The sequence below is a fragment of the Pogona vitticeps genome, chromosome 4, assembly GCF_051106095.1.
Source record: "Pogona vitticeps strain Pit_001003342236 chromosome 4, PviZW2.1, whole genome shotgun sequence".
Lineage (NCBI taxonomy): Eukaryota > Metazoa > Chordata > Lepidosauria > Squamata > Agamidae > Pogona > Pogona vitticeps.
In genome coordinates, this window is record NC_135786.1 from 68093127 (window position 1) to 68108518 (window position 15392).

Here is a 15392-nt window from a genome sequence, read left to right on the forward strand (position 1 = left end):
CAAGAAGACTATGGCTGCCAATAAGATATTTCAGGTAACTATTACCACATGAGTTGTGAACTACAATGAGAATGCCATGTCACACCACTTCTATTTACAGATTTTTAGGCCTCAAAAACCTTTTGAAATGTACAGCCTGATGTTAGCAAAAGGAAAGGAAAAAGTACAAGTTTGTCGACCAAAGCCTGGCCAGGATGGAGATGGATTTCCTGGACATTTTAGATCTTATATATTTTGGAATCCTGCCACCCAATGAAACCACTTGGGGTGGGGGAAACAGAGAAAATTAGCGCTAGCAGCTCCAGCCCAGTATATAGCGGAGGGATGCAATCTGTAGGAGTCAGCATCCAGCAGATTCAAACCACTTCCAATACACACTTCATGTATTGCATGTGAAGAGGTCTCACTAGTGATAAATTTACCTCATGGAACTTTCCACTAGCAAAAGCAAGGGGGACAGAGTTTCTATGGACTGGTGGAGCAGTTCCACCGTCATATCCTCCCCAATGGATTAGCAGTCCTTCCACCACATTCTGGTTGTACACAGATGTCTGCCCAGTATAATCAGCATTGCAGTAACTACTCGCTTGAAATTATCCCTTTGATTTCAACAGGATTTAATTCCAAATAAATGGGGCTATGATTGCAGCCTCACCTTTATGCCAAAGGTTCCTGCAAAAGCCAATTAATATTATTATGTCTGATGTACAGTAACCCTGTGCTGGAACACTCCCATCCCAAGAATTTATTTATTTATAAGACTTCAGACTGGGAGGGGAGAATAATGTATTTCCACATAACTGCACTGTTCGAGAACAATATGATTTTGATTTACTTTATTGTCATGGTCTTAAACCTTTGACAAAAAAGAATGTCATATGCTTTCAGGCAGCAGAAATAATAAGTTTTAAACAATTTATGTAAACCTTTCATTGCAAAAATAAAAATGCTACACTCCAAAACAAACAAATGGCAATCTGATTATTTAAAAAATAAATCTCAGAGTGACAACAAAATAGTCCTACATATTCATTTAGCTTCTGCCTTTTGACATTTTTTTAGATGAACACTAATCTTAATATTAAATCACCTTATTTGATCACAAGTTATATAAAATGTTTCCTAGCTGAGGTTTAAGCTCAGTACACTGAAAATATGAATTCGTGTTGAGAAATGCCAAATGAAAAGGTGGGGGAAAATATTAGTTACACACTGCCAAGCACTTCTGTACTCTCAGGTGCTGCCTTTTGTGTGGACTCTGAGCACAAAGAACTCTCTATTACAAGAAATAGAGTAGCTTCTTCATAAAAAGAAATTGACATTTATTAGCCTCGCTGCTCACTTGATGACTCCGCATTTCTTGTTGGCAGCTGTGCAAGGATAATAGAAGTAGAAAGAGTTCATTACCGCAGTAATGAAATTTCAACTACTATTTAGATAAGGTTGCACATGCTGCTTACATTACTTTCATAACGTTGACACCAAGTGTACCCAAAGTCTTAGCTCTGTTAAAGCACTGCATATTACAAGTCATAGACTGACAGAATATTCTATTTAAAGGTGAACAAGAAAGAACTTAGGCTACCAAAAATATACTGGTGATCTACATTATGAGTTTTCTAAGAATGTATTGTAGGAAAACCTGGAGAATCAAACCAAATAAAAGATTATAAAGGCATGTTGATACTCTAAGACAGCTCAAACAAGAACACCTAATCAGCTACTCGTGTCTCTCATTTAAATGTATACAGTAGCTACTATTTGTATGGCAATGTTCCTTCTAGCCCTACTAATCAAACAGACCAATAAGTGCAGGGGAAAAAATGACACAATAAACTTCAGGGAAACTCAAGGAAAATTATTCAACTTGGCTACACTTTAAGCCAAAATGATTGTCAGCCATATATCTCAGTCATATGTCCTGTCTTCTCCTTCTGGCAAGATACTTGTCTTTGACATCAGTGTTACATTGGCAGGGTGTGTGTGTGTTGTTCTTTTTTTCATGAAGAATCAAGAGGTGAAGAAACCTCTTATCTAAGTAAAGGGGAAAGTTTCAGGTTTTGGATTTTTCTTTCGTATACCTACTAAAGGCACAGAAAATCTGCCAAGAAAAAGAACTGGGGTCTCCAGAGATATAATTATTATATTAGGTTATTAAATGAAATCTGCTTCTTCAGACCTAGTCTGAAGTCTACTACTACAGACTTAGATTACTACCCCCACAAATATTAGATTTCAAAAGCAAGCAAGAGAAGTTGATTTCTTAAATGCCATTCTTGCAAGTTTAGAGCAGGTCTACAAAGCTGAAGCTTTCTGGCAGTTTATATCAACACTATGACTCTTTTGACCCAGCAAGACAATGTCTGTTTTAGGGAAATTATATATTTTGCTCAGAAATACCGTACGTGGTTATTAAGACACTGACTCTGTACCCAATCATGAGCTTAAAACTGAAAATAGAAAAAACACAGAACTACTGTCTTGACGCAGTATCAAACTGTAAAATAAAGTCATTGTCAAAGTATATTTGCACTGCTAATCAGCCTAGCTACAAGCTATAAGCCACACATAAAACACAGAGGAGTTACATCATGCCTCACATGAAACATGATGGATCTTACTGCTATGACCTATATGGAGGACTCCCAAACTATCATGTTTCTTAGCAAGATCTAGACAGTAATAATTTCATAAACTGCACAAACTGACATGCACTGAAACTGTATTTATTTGAGGTGCTTCCATCAGTCAACATAATGTGCCAGCTCATTTGTAGACCTCCTCAAAACACAATGAATCATGGTTGACCATGTCCTTTCCTTGTAAACCTAACATGAAATTATGACAAACACATTTAAAAACAATTATGTCTAAAGTAGAGATGGGCACGAACCTCCGTTCAGAGGTTTGTGCTGCTTCGTATGCAGTGTACCACAGGTGCCATGCGTTCCCTCCTCCTGCCTCTCTGGTAAATTACCGACTCGTCAGCTGGCATGTATTCCTCTCCTCCTCCTCTTTAGCTGGAGCATGGGGTTACCTATCCTGCCTCCTTGTCTGAGTAGGCAAGGAGGCGGGGCAAGGAAACCTGTGCTCCTGCCAGAGACTGGTTGAACAGCCAAAGAAGAAGAACAAGAGAGGAGTTCACACTGGCTGCTGAGTGGGGGGGATCCATCTAGGGAGGCTCGGGAAGGGAATGCACAGCACTTGTGGTGTTGCACATACTAACTGATATGAACCTCCAAACTGAAGTTCATGCCCATCTCTACTCTGAACCAAGAAAGGACAACAAATTCTGGGCCTCATCTGAATAGAGTACTTTATTCTGAGTAAAAACTCCTAATTAATAGCTGAACAACTTGAGTGGACTTGCAAGGAGCACTCCAATCCAGCATATATGCTTTTCCATTTGCCCTTAAAGACACAGAAGCCACAGACCAAGATTTTAGCAGTGTTGTAGACCTAGCCAACTTATACAGCTAATGAATATGAAGGTGGTTTAAAACGTACTATTATTCTGCAAAAAAATAAGTTACAGTGGTGCCTCACTTAACAATTGCCTCACTTAACGAGGAAATCGCTGTACAATTAGGTTTTTGTGATCGCTTCTGCGATTGCAAAACGATGGTTTAAATGGGGTTTTTCAGCTTTGTGATGATCGGTTCCCTGCTTCGGGAACCGATTTTTGCTTTATGACGATCAGCAAACAGCTGATTGTTGGGTTTCAAAATGGCCACCACCTGAAGAAAATGGGCCCCCGCTGTTTTTAGGAAGGCTTTTTCGCTTAACAGGGCACTAGAAAATGGCCACCATAGGAAGGATCTTCGCTGGACGAGCAGGTATTCAGCCCATTGGAACGCATTGAACGGTTTTCAATGCGTTTCAATTGTTTTTTAATTTCATTTGACGTATTCACTCTACAGCGATTTCGCTGGAACAAATTAACGTTGTCAAGCGAGGCACCACTGTATAAGTCATATTATATAGTTTGAATCTTAAGAACTGAAAGCGTAATTTCAGAACTATCCCATGTCCTCCTTCACCGCCAACAAACTGTTCACAAGGCTGAGATTACCTCTGGATAGGCGAGGGTGTACCAGTAAGTGAATTCTTTTGGATAAATCAAAGGTTTTCACTAGATCTAAACCTTTGATTACTCAAGTTATGCAAATTAGGAACCCAAGCAGAGCCCAACTGCTTAATTCCATAAATCACAGAAGTGCAGGTGTTTATTTTGTGTGATTTAGATGAATTCTAACAGTAATGAGGAGAGGCAGGTGCTGTGCAAGAAGCTTAACCTACCTCCTGGAAATCCTGCTTAAACATTTCTTACTTCTGGACTTTTCCAAAAGCTCCTTTTTTTGGTTCAGCTTTAGGAAATACATCTTCAACAACAACTTTGCTGTTGTACAGGTTACTGACTCAATTTTTAAAGAAAGAAACAAACAAGAAATACTGTCAGTTTGTTGAATCATTTGCCAGGTACTGTAACATATTTTACACTTGTATAGCCCCATGCAATGCTGCCAGTTCCTGTCACAGCATATAAAAAGGTTTGCTTCAGCAAGGCATGTCTCTTTTTTAAGTCTTGTCTCTTTCAATGTCACTATGTTTACTAGTTTGCTTAAATTACTCCTGCACTTACATGAATCCTAGATAGTGGTCTCTGAAATATGAAGTGGGACACTTTGTATTTTCAAGAGCTCTTGATATTTATGTTTTAACCGCAAGTGTCAGAAAAAAACAACAGAACTTCTATGATTCCAAATCTGGGTAATTACATTTCCCGTATGTTCCTCTTTGGGCCAACACCAGTGTCTTCTTCTTCTCTGGTTCATCATGAGTTCTGAAGTGCTAACAATTGTCATAGTATGTCACTTTTTTCAAAGTTCACTTACAAACCTTTTCCCAATCTTTTCCAGGTGAAACATTAATGGGATATACTTTCTTTCAAATCTTGCATTTCATTCAAAATAGCCATACAAAGGGATGCATCTTCATCCAGTTCTCTTCTTTACAATGTAGCTTAGCCACCATATATATGGTAACAGCTTAAATTACATACACTGAATTACATTCACTGAATTACATTCACTGAAATAAGAAAATAAGTGTTCACCTGGCAAGATTCCAGCAGTCTGTTCATAAAATGCTTAAAATGGGCCAGGCAAATCAGTGAGAGAAATATAAATCTATAAAGGGCTAAATCTAAAGTTAAGTGTTACGTGGGATGTACCTCTTTCATTTCAAAAGATCTGTTAGCCACAACTAAATGAAGTCCCATTGATTTCAGTGGACCTCAAAACGTGACACACATTGATGACACACACTGAAATAAGAATGCAAGATTCCAGCAGTTTGTTTATATAATGCCTAAAATGGAGCTGACAGACTAATGGAAGAAATAAATAAATTCATCAAGAGGTAAATTCAATTACCACACTGCTATAAAAATAGACCAATTGAAATGAATGGCAAATGTTAATCACAACTAATTTAAGTCCTATTGATTTAAAGGGGCCAACTCTAAGTAGACATAATAATGGATCTAGCCCAATAAGTGGCCATGCAGCCAATTAGAAAAATGTTTGTTTTCCACAAAAATGAAAAAGAATTTGTATGGTTAACGTGCAAGTGCACTCACATTCACGGCCTTTGGCAATGATTCCAAATTCATTGCTGCCATTTTAGATAAGATGGACAACAAAATAAGTTTTATTATTGTCTGGATTCTGTACACAGATGAAAACCCAAACCCACACATTTTTCCCTGCTCAACCAGTCTTGGCCTTAACATAACGTTCAGCAGTATCTGATGGAAGGAAATGCACTTTTGCTATGTCATTCTAACTCTTGTTGTGTGCCACTCCTAGCAGTTCTATGCAAGTTTACTCATTCTATATCAAAACATGAATTTAAAAGGTTCAGTGAGAGCAGAGCAAACCCTGCACATACATGGATCTACAACTATTTCAACTGCAGAAGTAGATTCCTGCTTCTATGTATAAATTTCAGTTGGTGGATCAATATGAGTATTAGTTAGATTGTGTGGTACATCTAGCCTTTCATAAATGCCAGACTGAGAACCAATTTCCATTACTTACTAACAGGTCAATAAACATATCAGATAAGAAAATGTTGCTGGCACCAGTATGTCACCCCATGTTCAAATTCTCTAGACTGTCAAAAAGAAATATTAGCAATCTGAAATACAAAATGAAAAGTTTCCCTTTGCATAAACAGATTTTCAATCTGATGTATGTGTTCATTAATTCAAAAAAATAAAATAAAAAGTATATGTACTATAAACACATTGTACTATAAACACACTTTTTTATATACAAGATTTTTCTAATTTTCAATCATGTTCTCCTTCTAGTTTTCCATTTTAAAAAGGAATGGATATTATTATTAGATTATCCATATTATTACTGAAGGTATGAAACTGAAGTAATTTAAAAACAAGGGACAGAGCAGTTTTTGTCTTCAGATGCTTAGAACCAACATTCAAGAGGAGCTGCAAGTCATCACATTTACAGGTGCACTAAACCACTGACTTTACTGCAAATACATAGTTACTTTGAACCACTGCCAGCAGAAAGGATAAAGAAGTTGAATACAGCAGTAAGGCAGACATTTCACAAAATAACAAAGCCCACATTTAAGAAATTGCTTCCAAAATTAATATAATCATAAACAGAAAATTTCTCCATTTAAACAACATTGTTTGCAAACTAGTGGATGGAGCATGAATTTGTTTTTGTATGAAACAATATTTCCCTTCCTTTCAGGGCTAATAACAATAAGAATTACAGCAGATCACTGGCAACTGAGGCATGTATTGCATTTTCTGCTGTTTTTGATAAGACTATGGGAACTTCAACTTTTTCTTCAGTATCTACTCCTCATGATTCCCAAAATAAGAATAGAGCGGCAGTGATTTGCAAAATAAATAAATAAATAAATAAATAAATAAATAAATAAATAAATAAAAATCTTTAAAAGGAGAAAGCAAGTAGTCTCCAAATGACAAAACCAAAACTGCTATTTTCCAACATGCCAGGATCTTCCTCCCCGCCAATCATATTCTTTAAAAGTCAAGTAAAAACATGGATGCCTATTCAGGCCTTCCCTCCAGTCAATACTTGAGTCTCTCTTCTCATTTCTCTTTAATTTATTTTTACTCTATTTTCTTGGTTTCCACATTTTCATTTGTAGATTTATGTAACTATGTGTTTTTTATTAATTGTTTGTATTGTATTGGAAGCCACTCAGAGTGGTCGCATAGACCAGATGGGCGGGATACAAATAAATAAATAAATAAATAAATAAATAAATAAATAAATAAATAAATAAATAAATAAATAAATAAATTCTAATTCTAATTCTAATTCTAATTCTAATTCTAATTCTAATTCTAATTCTAATTCTTACAGCACAGAGTGCAAATAGAACAGTTTTTAATAGTAATCTTTAAGTTCTGCTATTCTTTAGAAGGCAGAAAAACGTCCCTTCTTGGAAAAAAAAGTATTCATGCAAATTACATAAACTTATTAACTGAAAGGGATGGGCCAATTCAATACTGTAGTTTTAAATATTGAAAGTTATAAAGCACACATTTTCATCTCACCCTTAAACTTAACATCTAGAAAATATACCCTAGCTCGTTTCTAAGGAAAATGTTAAAATGATTGCAAAAATTCAGGGTATTTTCAGGGGAAGAAGTACCCGTATTTTTTTGCTCCATAAGACGCACTGGCCCTTAAGACACACTTAATTTTTCGAGGAGGAACACAGGAAAAATATATTCTGAACCAAATAGTGTAATAAAATATTTAATAAACTATAACAGAATAACATTTGAACCATGTAAAGTGAACAGCAGTCAACAGTGGCATTAATATAGACCATTATCAGCCAGTGATAAGACCTATATCACTCTACCTATATTTTACATTTCCTTTCATTCACCTCCTCCCCATGTTTATAGAAATGTCTCAATGACAGATGATATTGTTGTACAACTTTACCCAGCTACAGCTCAAGCCTATATTACGTTAGAAATGGTATGTCTGATTTGGCACTGCATTGAGAGGTCCCTTTCAGTTGTGTGGAGGATAAATAGTGGAATTAAACTATTTAACAGCTGGTTTTCCTTATTTACTTTAGGTTATGCAAAAGAACAGCAACACAAAGCTTAACCTGATCCCATTCACCAGCAGTAGCACATGATCAGCATAAGACCAAATCTCCATTTTCTAACATAATTGAACATTTATAGCATGCAAGGCACAACAGGTTAGGCCACACAAAGCCAGGAAGAATGTTCTTGATGAGCCAAAAAAACTGAATACAAATTATAGTAGCTGAAATCAGGAAGCAGGTACTGTAATCCAGTTAGAAGTCATGAGGCACAGTTAGTTTCCTTGCTGCAACACCCTTTGGAAATACATTCTCTATTAGCTGCCCAGAACTAGCTGAAAAGTTTGCAAGTTGAATCCAAATTTCCCATAGAAATGCATTGAAAATTAATTAATGCATTTTATCGGGGGGGGAAGGTCAGAAACTTTTAAAAACTTAAAAGAAAGTCACTTGCCAGGTACTGTAGATTGAGCCTTGCTCTTCACAGTGCCTTGGTAGACCCCAGAACAGCCAAAGAAAGAGCCCCAAACAGCTAAAAGCCACCAGGCACCCGGCAGACGGCAGCCATTTTGTGCTCTTCTCCGCTCCTGCTCCTGTTCCTTCTCCCTCCCCTCTCCCCACCTAACAGCTGATCAGCGATGGTCTGAAAGACTTTGCAGGCAGCTTTTAAAGCAAGTACCCCATGCACGTTTCTACACAAGCAGGTTTCAGCTCAAAGGGAGCACCTTTTCACCCAAGCACAGTTTAACCCAAAACAGGCAGCTTTTAAACTACATTTTACATTTTAAAACGACAATACCAGGCAGTCCCAGGTCTCTCTCCCAGCAATCTAACTGCTTGGACTAGCAAGGAAGCAGACAAGCAGCCTCTTCACTAACTGAAAGTTTAAATTTCCCCGCCTTCCCTGCATATTAGGTATGCTAATATCTGTGCACTGGAGGATTGTGGGAGGAACATCCAGCCCCTGATAGGGGCCCTGTGGGGCACCCCAAAACACTGAGGAGCTCTCTTGGCCTCTTTTGGGACTGGGGCTGTGCAGTCCTGTTCTGATCAGTAGGTGCAGCCAGGGGGTCACCATGCCTTTGGGGGATAGGGCACAGAAAAGGGAAGAATTTTCAGGGGCCATTCCAACTCATACCTGGCAGAGGAGATACCGTTATTGTAAAAGTGGTTTTCCCAGGGTAAGGCTCATCTATTATACTCTGGATGTGCTGACCCCTGTGATTTCCCCAAATGTGGGAAAATCAACTGCCTAAGTGGGGGACTGTGTGGTTTCCCCTGGTCTTTCTAGAATTATTCCTTCCCCTTTGGTCCTTGGCTGTTTTCATTGCCTGCTGCCATAGGCCTGTTAGCCTTGCTGGTTTTCCAGGTGGGCTGCAAGAAGCAGATCATGGAAAGCCAGCAGTGCAGAATGGTGAGGTCCAAACAGCAAGCAGTCTTTGGTGCCAGTTCAGAGGCCTCCCAGCATGGCAGTGGAAGGCTTCTGGGTGGTGGTGGCTGAACCCTTTTTTTACTGTATTCGCTCCATAAGACGCACATACTTCCCCCCCCCACTTTTTAGGGGGGAAGTGCGTCTTATGGAGCAAAAAATACGGTAATACCTGACATGCCAATTTTCAGAAGTGAGGGAAGAGAATAAGGCTATCAGAAATTAAACAACATGAATTCTTGGTCAAAAAGGAGAAAAAAGCCCAAAGTTAGAGTGTTGGATGAATACATTCTGATCCACATGTAAATTTATTTCTTAATTTTCACATGTTTGCATTCCATATTTTTCCATTTTGATATCCTGTTTCAAAAACATAGTTTCTAATACAGATCAGTTGGCCTCCACTCCTTACTGCCCCCATTGTTAATGTGACATGTTATACTCTCTCTTTCCTGTCATTTAACCTTTCATTGACCCATGAAAAAATGCATTCTCTTCATTGATATAACCTTTGAGAAATTTTGGCAAAGAGTTTTGCAAAAAAAATTGTTGAAAATTGAACCACTTCACTACAGAGATGCTTACACACGCTTATTGGCCCCTTCAAAATCTTTGACATATCTTATGAGCCATGTTTTTACTTTATTTAATTCTCTCTCATTTACTCAGATACTTGCCAAAAAATGTTAAACTTCACCACATGCCTGAACTGTTTGGCCTTAACAATAAGCTGCCTGATACTGACCTCTATCATACTGATCTCCAGAAACTGGTTTTATGGATCAGGTGGTATATATATAGTGTGGTTTCCAAAAAGATTCCATACTTCACTTGGTGGAATTATGTATTAGAAATTAGCCTTCCATTCAGGATCTAACTGCCACAAGATTTTAACATATCAACTTCAGTTCTCCTCAATATCCTCCATAGCATACAGTGGGGTCTTGACTTCAGAACTTAATCCGTATTGGAAGGCGGTTCTCAAGTCAAAAAGTTCTCAGGTCAAATCTGCATTTCCCATAGGAATGCATTGAAAACCATTTGATCCGTATCTGCTCTTTTCCGTCCATAGAAACTAATGGGAAGCTGCTATTCTGCCTTTGACCACTAGAGGGGGATATTTTGTTTCTTTTTTTCTTAGGTCAAGAAAGGTTCAGGGAAGGCAGGGAAAATACAGTCAAGGCAGTACCAGGCAGTCTGAAGACTCCCAATCCACTCTCTAAACGCTGGGAGGAGTGAGGAAGCAGACAGGCACCCTTTTCACTGGCCAACAGTTAACTGAAAGTTCAAATTTTGCACTTTCCCTGCCTCCCACGTGGTTTTTTTCAGTTCTTAACTCAAATCTAAGTATGTAAGTCAAGTCAATATTTTCCTATGAGAGTGGTTCTTAAGTCAAAATGTTCTTAACTCGAGCCGTTCTTAAGTCAAGACCCCACTGTACATATTTCCTCTCTGTTTATTTTGGAGATCATAACCATCTAGAAACTTACACCACTGCATATCAATTTCTTCACCTACTACGAATCTCAAATCAACATAAAGTGTATCATTCAACATCTAACTAAAAGTACAGTAACACAGTTGATGCTTTGTTGCTTAAGAGCATGGCAACAAAATCAGAAAGCATTACTGATGCCATGAATTAAATTGAATGCTCCATTACAGGAGTCTCCAAACTACGGCCCATGGGCCACCTTTTTATCTGGCCCAGTGGGCATGCAGGTGGGCAGGAGTGCACACGTATGTCCATCTTCCTTCAGCCCTCAAAAATGTGGGGCATATATGATGTGGCCTGCCTGCTGAAAAGTCTGGAGACGCCCGCTCTATTAAATGCAAATCTTCTACAGTACATCTCCACAAAACTTCTCAGGACAAAACTGGATTTAATGACATAGCAGCTAACCATCAAGAGGGAACTGTGTACAGTAGCCAGATTACATTCAAAAGGTGGAGTTTGCTTCCCTCTCTCTGAAAATACAGAGTCCTTTCTCAAAAAAAATGCTCCACTGCAATCCTGAACAGCCTGCAAGTGTGGCTGTAGAAGAGATGCAGCGCTACACTAGTACAGAGTGTAGCATACATTCCTGCATTTTCTTATGGATTTATCTTCCTTTTTTAAAACTCCTTTCTGCCAAGCCTAACTGTTCTTACTGATGTAGATCATGGGTGCTTAATTTTAAGCAGTCAAAATGCTTTGCCCTAAAACTCTCATAACCCCTTACCATTGTTCATGCAAGCTATGGTCCCTGAAGCTGTATGGAAGCTGAAGTGTAAAAAGTATGGAAGGCCAAATGTTCCCCAACCTGATATGAAGTGTGGGCAACAGGACATGGAACATTTCCACAATGATTCACTCTTATAGTCTCATCTCTGCTTGGTTACCTGGGAACAAGCCATGTCATTTTCAGGCTTTCTGTACAACTGTGAACCAGGAACCAAGCACAGAAAACCTTGGAATCCATCATTCACGTTTCTGCAATTTCAATTTTTGAAGCTTCTGTCCCAAATTCTAGAAGCAGAGTAGTAGAACCCAGATGTTCCATCCAAACAAGTGGACTCCTGAAGTATTTTCAGCAAAGTGCAATGAAAATATTGTTTTGTAAAAGGATGGATTTGATTTAAATCAAATAAACTTAAATCATGATTAAAACCATAATTTCAATTAAAAACATTGGATTTTTTAATTTAAAATTTAAAAAAATCATTTTCTAAATTTGAATTGGGTTTTTTTAAGCATTGATTTTATCCACCCTTTTTAGAAAAGACTATCAAAACTATGTTCTCTTGGCCATCCTAACTTTGTCCTGAGTTATTAAAATATATATATATATCACACCCACAATTTCTGTTCTCCTGCCATTAACAACAGAAATACTTACAACTAAATCCCAGTTGTTTTGTTCAAGTAGGGTAATAGCTTCATCAATATTTTCTATACCAGTACATGCCTGGAAAAAAGAAGAGGGCAGAAAGTTTAGTTGAAGAAGTCTATGAACAAATATTATTTAAATTTTAAAATAGGATCCAGATATTTCAAACTGAGTCACAGTCCACATATTTAGAGTGAAACCAAAATAATAAATCGTGACATACAACAAGATTTTAGCAAACAGTTTTAAAATAGAAGGTATTTGTAGCCAGAAAGACAAGGGTAAGCAAACTTGATACCCACCTTGCTAAACAAATATGAATTATAAGTTTTTCTGTAGTGATCTAGCATGGATGATAATTATGGAGTGCTTACAAAGTCCTTCAATATGCAAAATGTTTCACAATCCTTCTGGACAATAATTTGGACAACAGTCTTATTTTACAAATAGGAACCTTAAAATGAAAATATGTGGTGCATAAATTTACCTGACAAAACCCTGATGTAATTGTTGTCAAATGTAGACAGAATGAGAGCTGTGACCAATCTTGGCTTACCAATTAGCATATCCATAGGACACAAAGGTCTGTGTATTTCTTTGACAAAAGGATGGCACGTAGATTTCATAAAAAGAACTAAGTAGGAGGCTGTAGATTGGTTGCATAGTCTCTATCTTTAGAAGACCCACATTCCATCATTGACATCTGTCGTCTAGTCGTTCAGTCATGTCCGACTCTTTGTGACCCCACGGACCAGAGCACGCCAGGCCCTCCTATCTTCCACTGCCTCCTGTAGTTCTGTCAAATTCATGTTGGTAGCTTCAATGACACTGTCCAGCAATCTCATCCTCTGTCGTCCCCTTTTCCACTTGCTGTCGCACTTTCCCAGCATCAAGGTCTTTTCCAAGGAGTCTTCTCTTCTCATGAGATGGCCAAAGTACTCGAGCCTCAGCTTCAGGATCTGTCCTTCCAGTGAGCACTCTGGTTTGACTTCCTTTAGAATTGATAGGTTTGTTCTCCTTGCAGTCCAGGGGACTCTCAAGAGCCTCCTCCAGCACCACAATTCAAAGGCATCAATTCTTCGGTGGTCTGCTTTCTTTATGCTCCAGCTCTCACTTCCATACATCACAACAGGAAAAACCATAGCGTTGACTATTCGGACTTCTGTTGGCAAGGTTATGTCTCTGCTTTTTAAGATGCTGTCAAGGTTTGTCGTCGCTTTCCTCCCAAGAAGCAGGCGTCTTTTAATTTCGGGGCTGCTGTCTCCTTCTGCAGTGATCATAGAGCCCAAGAAAGTAAAATCTGTCACTGCCTCCATATCTTCCCCTTCTATTTGCCAGGAGGTAATGGGACCAGTAGCCATGATCTTAGTTTTTTTGATGTTGAGTTTCAGACTGTTTTTTGCACTCTCCTCTTTCACCCTCATTACAAGGTTCTTTAATTCCTCCTCACTTTCTGCCATCAGAGTGGTATCATCTGCATATCGGAAGTTGTTGATATTTCTTCCAGCAATCTTAATTCCGGTTTGGGATTCCTCCAGTCCAGCCTTCCGCATGATGTATTCTGCATATAAGTTAAATAAGCAGGGAGACAATATACAGCCTTGTTGTACTCCTTTCCCAATTTTGAACCAATCAGTGTTTCCATATCCAGTTCTAAATGTTGCTTCCTGTCCCACATATAGGCTTCTGAAGAGATAGAAAAGGTGATGAGGCACTCCCATTTCTTTAAGGACTTGCCATAGTTTGCTGTGGTCCACACAGTCAAAGGCTTTTGTGTAGTCAATGAAGCAGATGTTTTTCTGGAACTCTCTGGCTTTCTCCATAATCCAAATTAGCAATTTGGTCTCGAGTTCCTCTGCCCCTTCAGAATCCAGCTTGTACTTCTGGGAGTTCTCGGTCCATGTACTGCTGAAGCCTACCATGTAGGATTTTGAGCATAACCTTGCTGGCGTGTGAAATTGTACGGTAGTTGGAGCATTCTTTGGCACTGCCCTTCTTTAGGATTGGGATGTAGAGTGATCTTTTCCAGTCCTCTGACCACTGTTGGGTGGTCAACTGGAATGCTATCACCTCCACTGGCCTTGTTTGTTAGCCAGGCTTTCTAAGGCCCGCTTGACTTCACTCTCCAGGATGTCTGGCTCAAGGTCAGCAACTACATTGTCTGGGTTGTCCGGGATATCCACATCTTTCTGATATAATTCCTCTGTGTATTCTTGCCACCTCTTCTTGATGTCTTCTGCTTCTGTTAGGTCCCTCCCATTTTTGTCCTTTATCATGTTCATCTTTGCACAGAATGTTCCTCTAATATCTCCAATTTTCCTGAAAAGATCTCTGGTTTCTCTTTTTCTGTTATTTTCCTCTATTTCTTTCCATTGTTCATTTAAGAAGGCCCTCTTGTCTCTCCTTGCTATTCTTTGGAAATCTGCATTCAATTTTCTGTAACTTTCCCTATCTCCCTTGCATTTAGTTTCCCTTCTCCTCTCTGCTATTTCTAAGGCCTCGTTGGACAGCCACTTTGCTTTTTTGCATTTCCTTTTCTTTTGGATAGTTTTTGTTGCTGCCTCCTGTACAATGTTACGAGCCTCTATCCAAAGTTCTTCAGGCACTCTGTCCACCAAATCGAGTTCCTTAAATCTGTTCTTCACTTCCACTGTGTATTCATAAGGGATTTCATTTAGATTATACCTGACTAGACCAGCGGTTTTTCCTACTCTCTTCAGTTTAAGCTTGAATTTTGCTATGAGAAGCTGATGATCAGAGCCGCAGTCAGCTCCAGGTCTTGTTTTTGCTGACTGTATAGAGCTTCTCCATCTTTGGCTGCAGAGAATATAATCCATCTGATTTCGATATTGCTCATCTGGTGATTTCCATGTATAGAGTCACCTCTTGTGATGTTGGAAAGAGTGTTTGTGATGACCAGCTTGCTCTCTTGATAAAACTCTATTAGCCTTTGC

General features: G+C 38.6%; 1 protein-coding gene and 1 pseudogene across 3 annotated transcripts in view; one reads left to right on the forward strand and one right to left on the reverse strand.

Annotated features, from left to right (window-relative positions):
* The window catches only part of FAF1 (Fas associated factor 1), a 297114-nt gene that overhangs the window by 269145 nt on the left and 12577 nt on the right, over nucleotides 1-15392 (reverse strand). For all 3 annotated transcript variants that reach the window (XM_020788123.3, XM_020788122.3, XM_078392865.1), the window contains exon 2: nucleotides 12448-12516. In XM_020788123.3, coding sequence (XP_020643782.1) covers nucleotides 12448-12516 — 69 coding nt within the window. The remainder of the gene's footprint in view (nucleotides 1-12447; nucleotides 12517-15392) is intronic.
* LOC140707162 (U1 spliceosomal RNA) lies at nucleotides 9270-9420 on the forward strand (annotated as a pseudogene).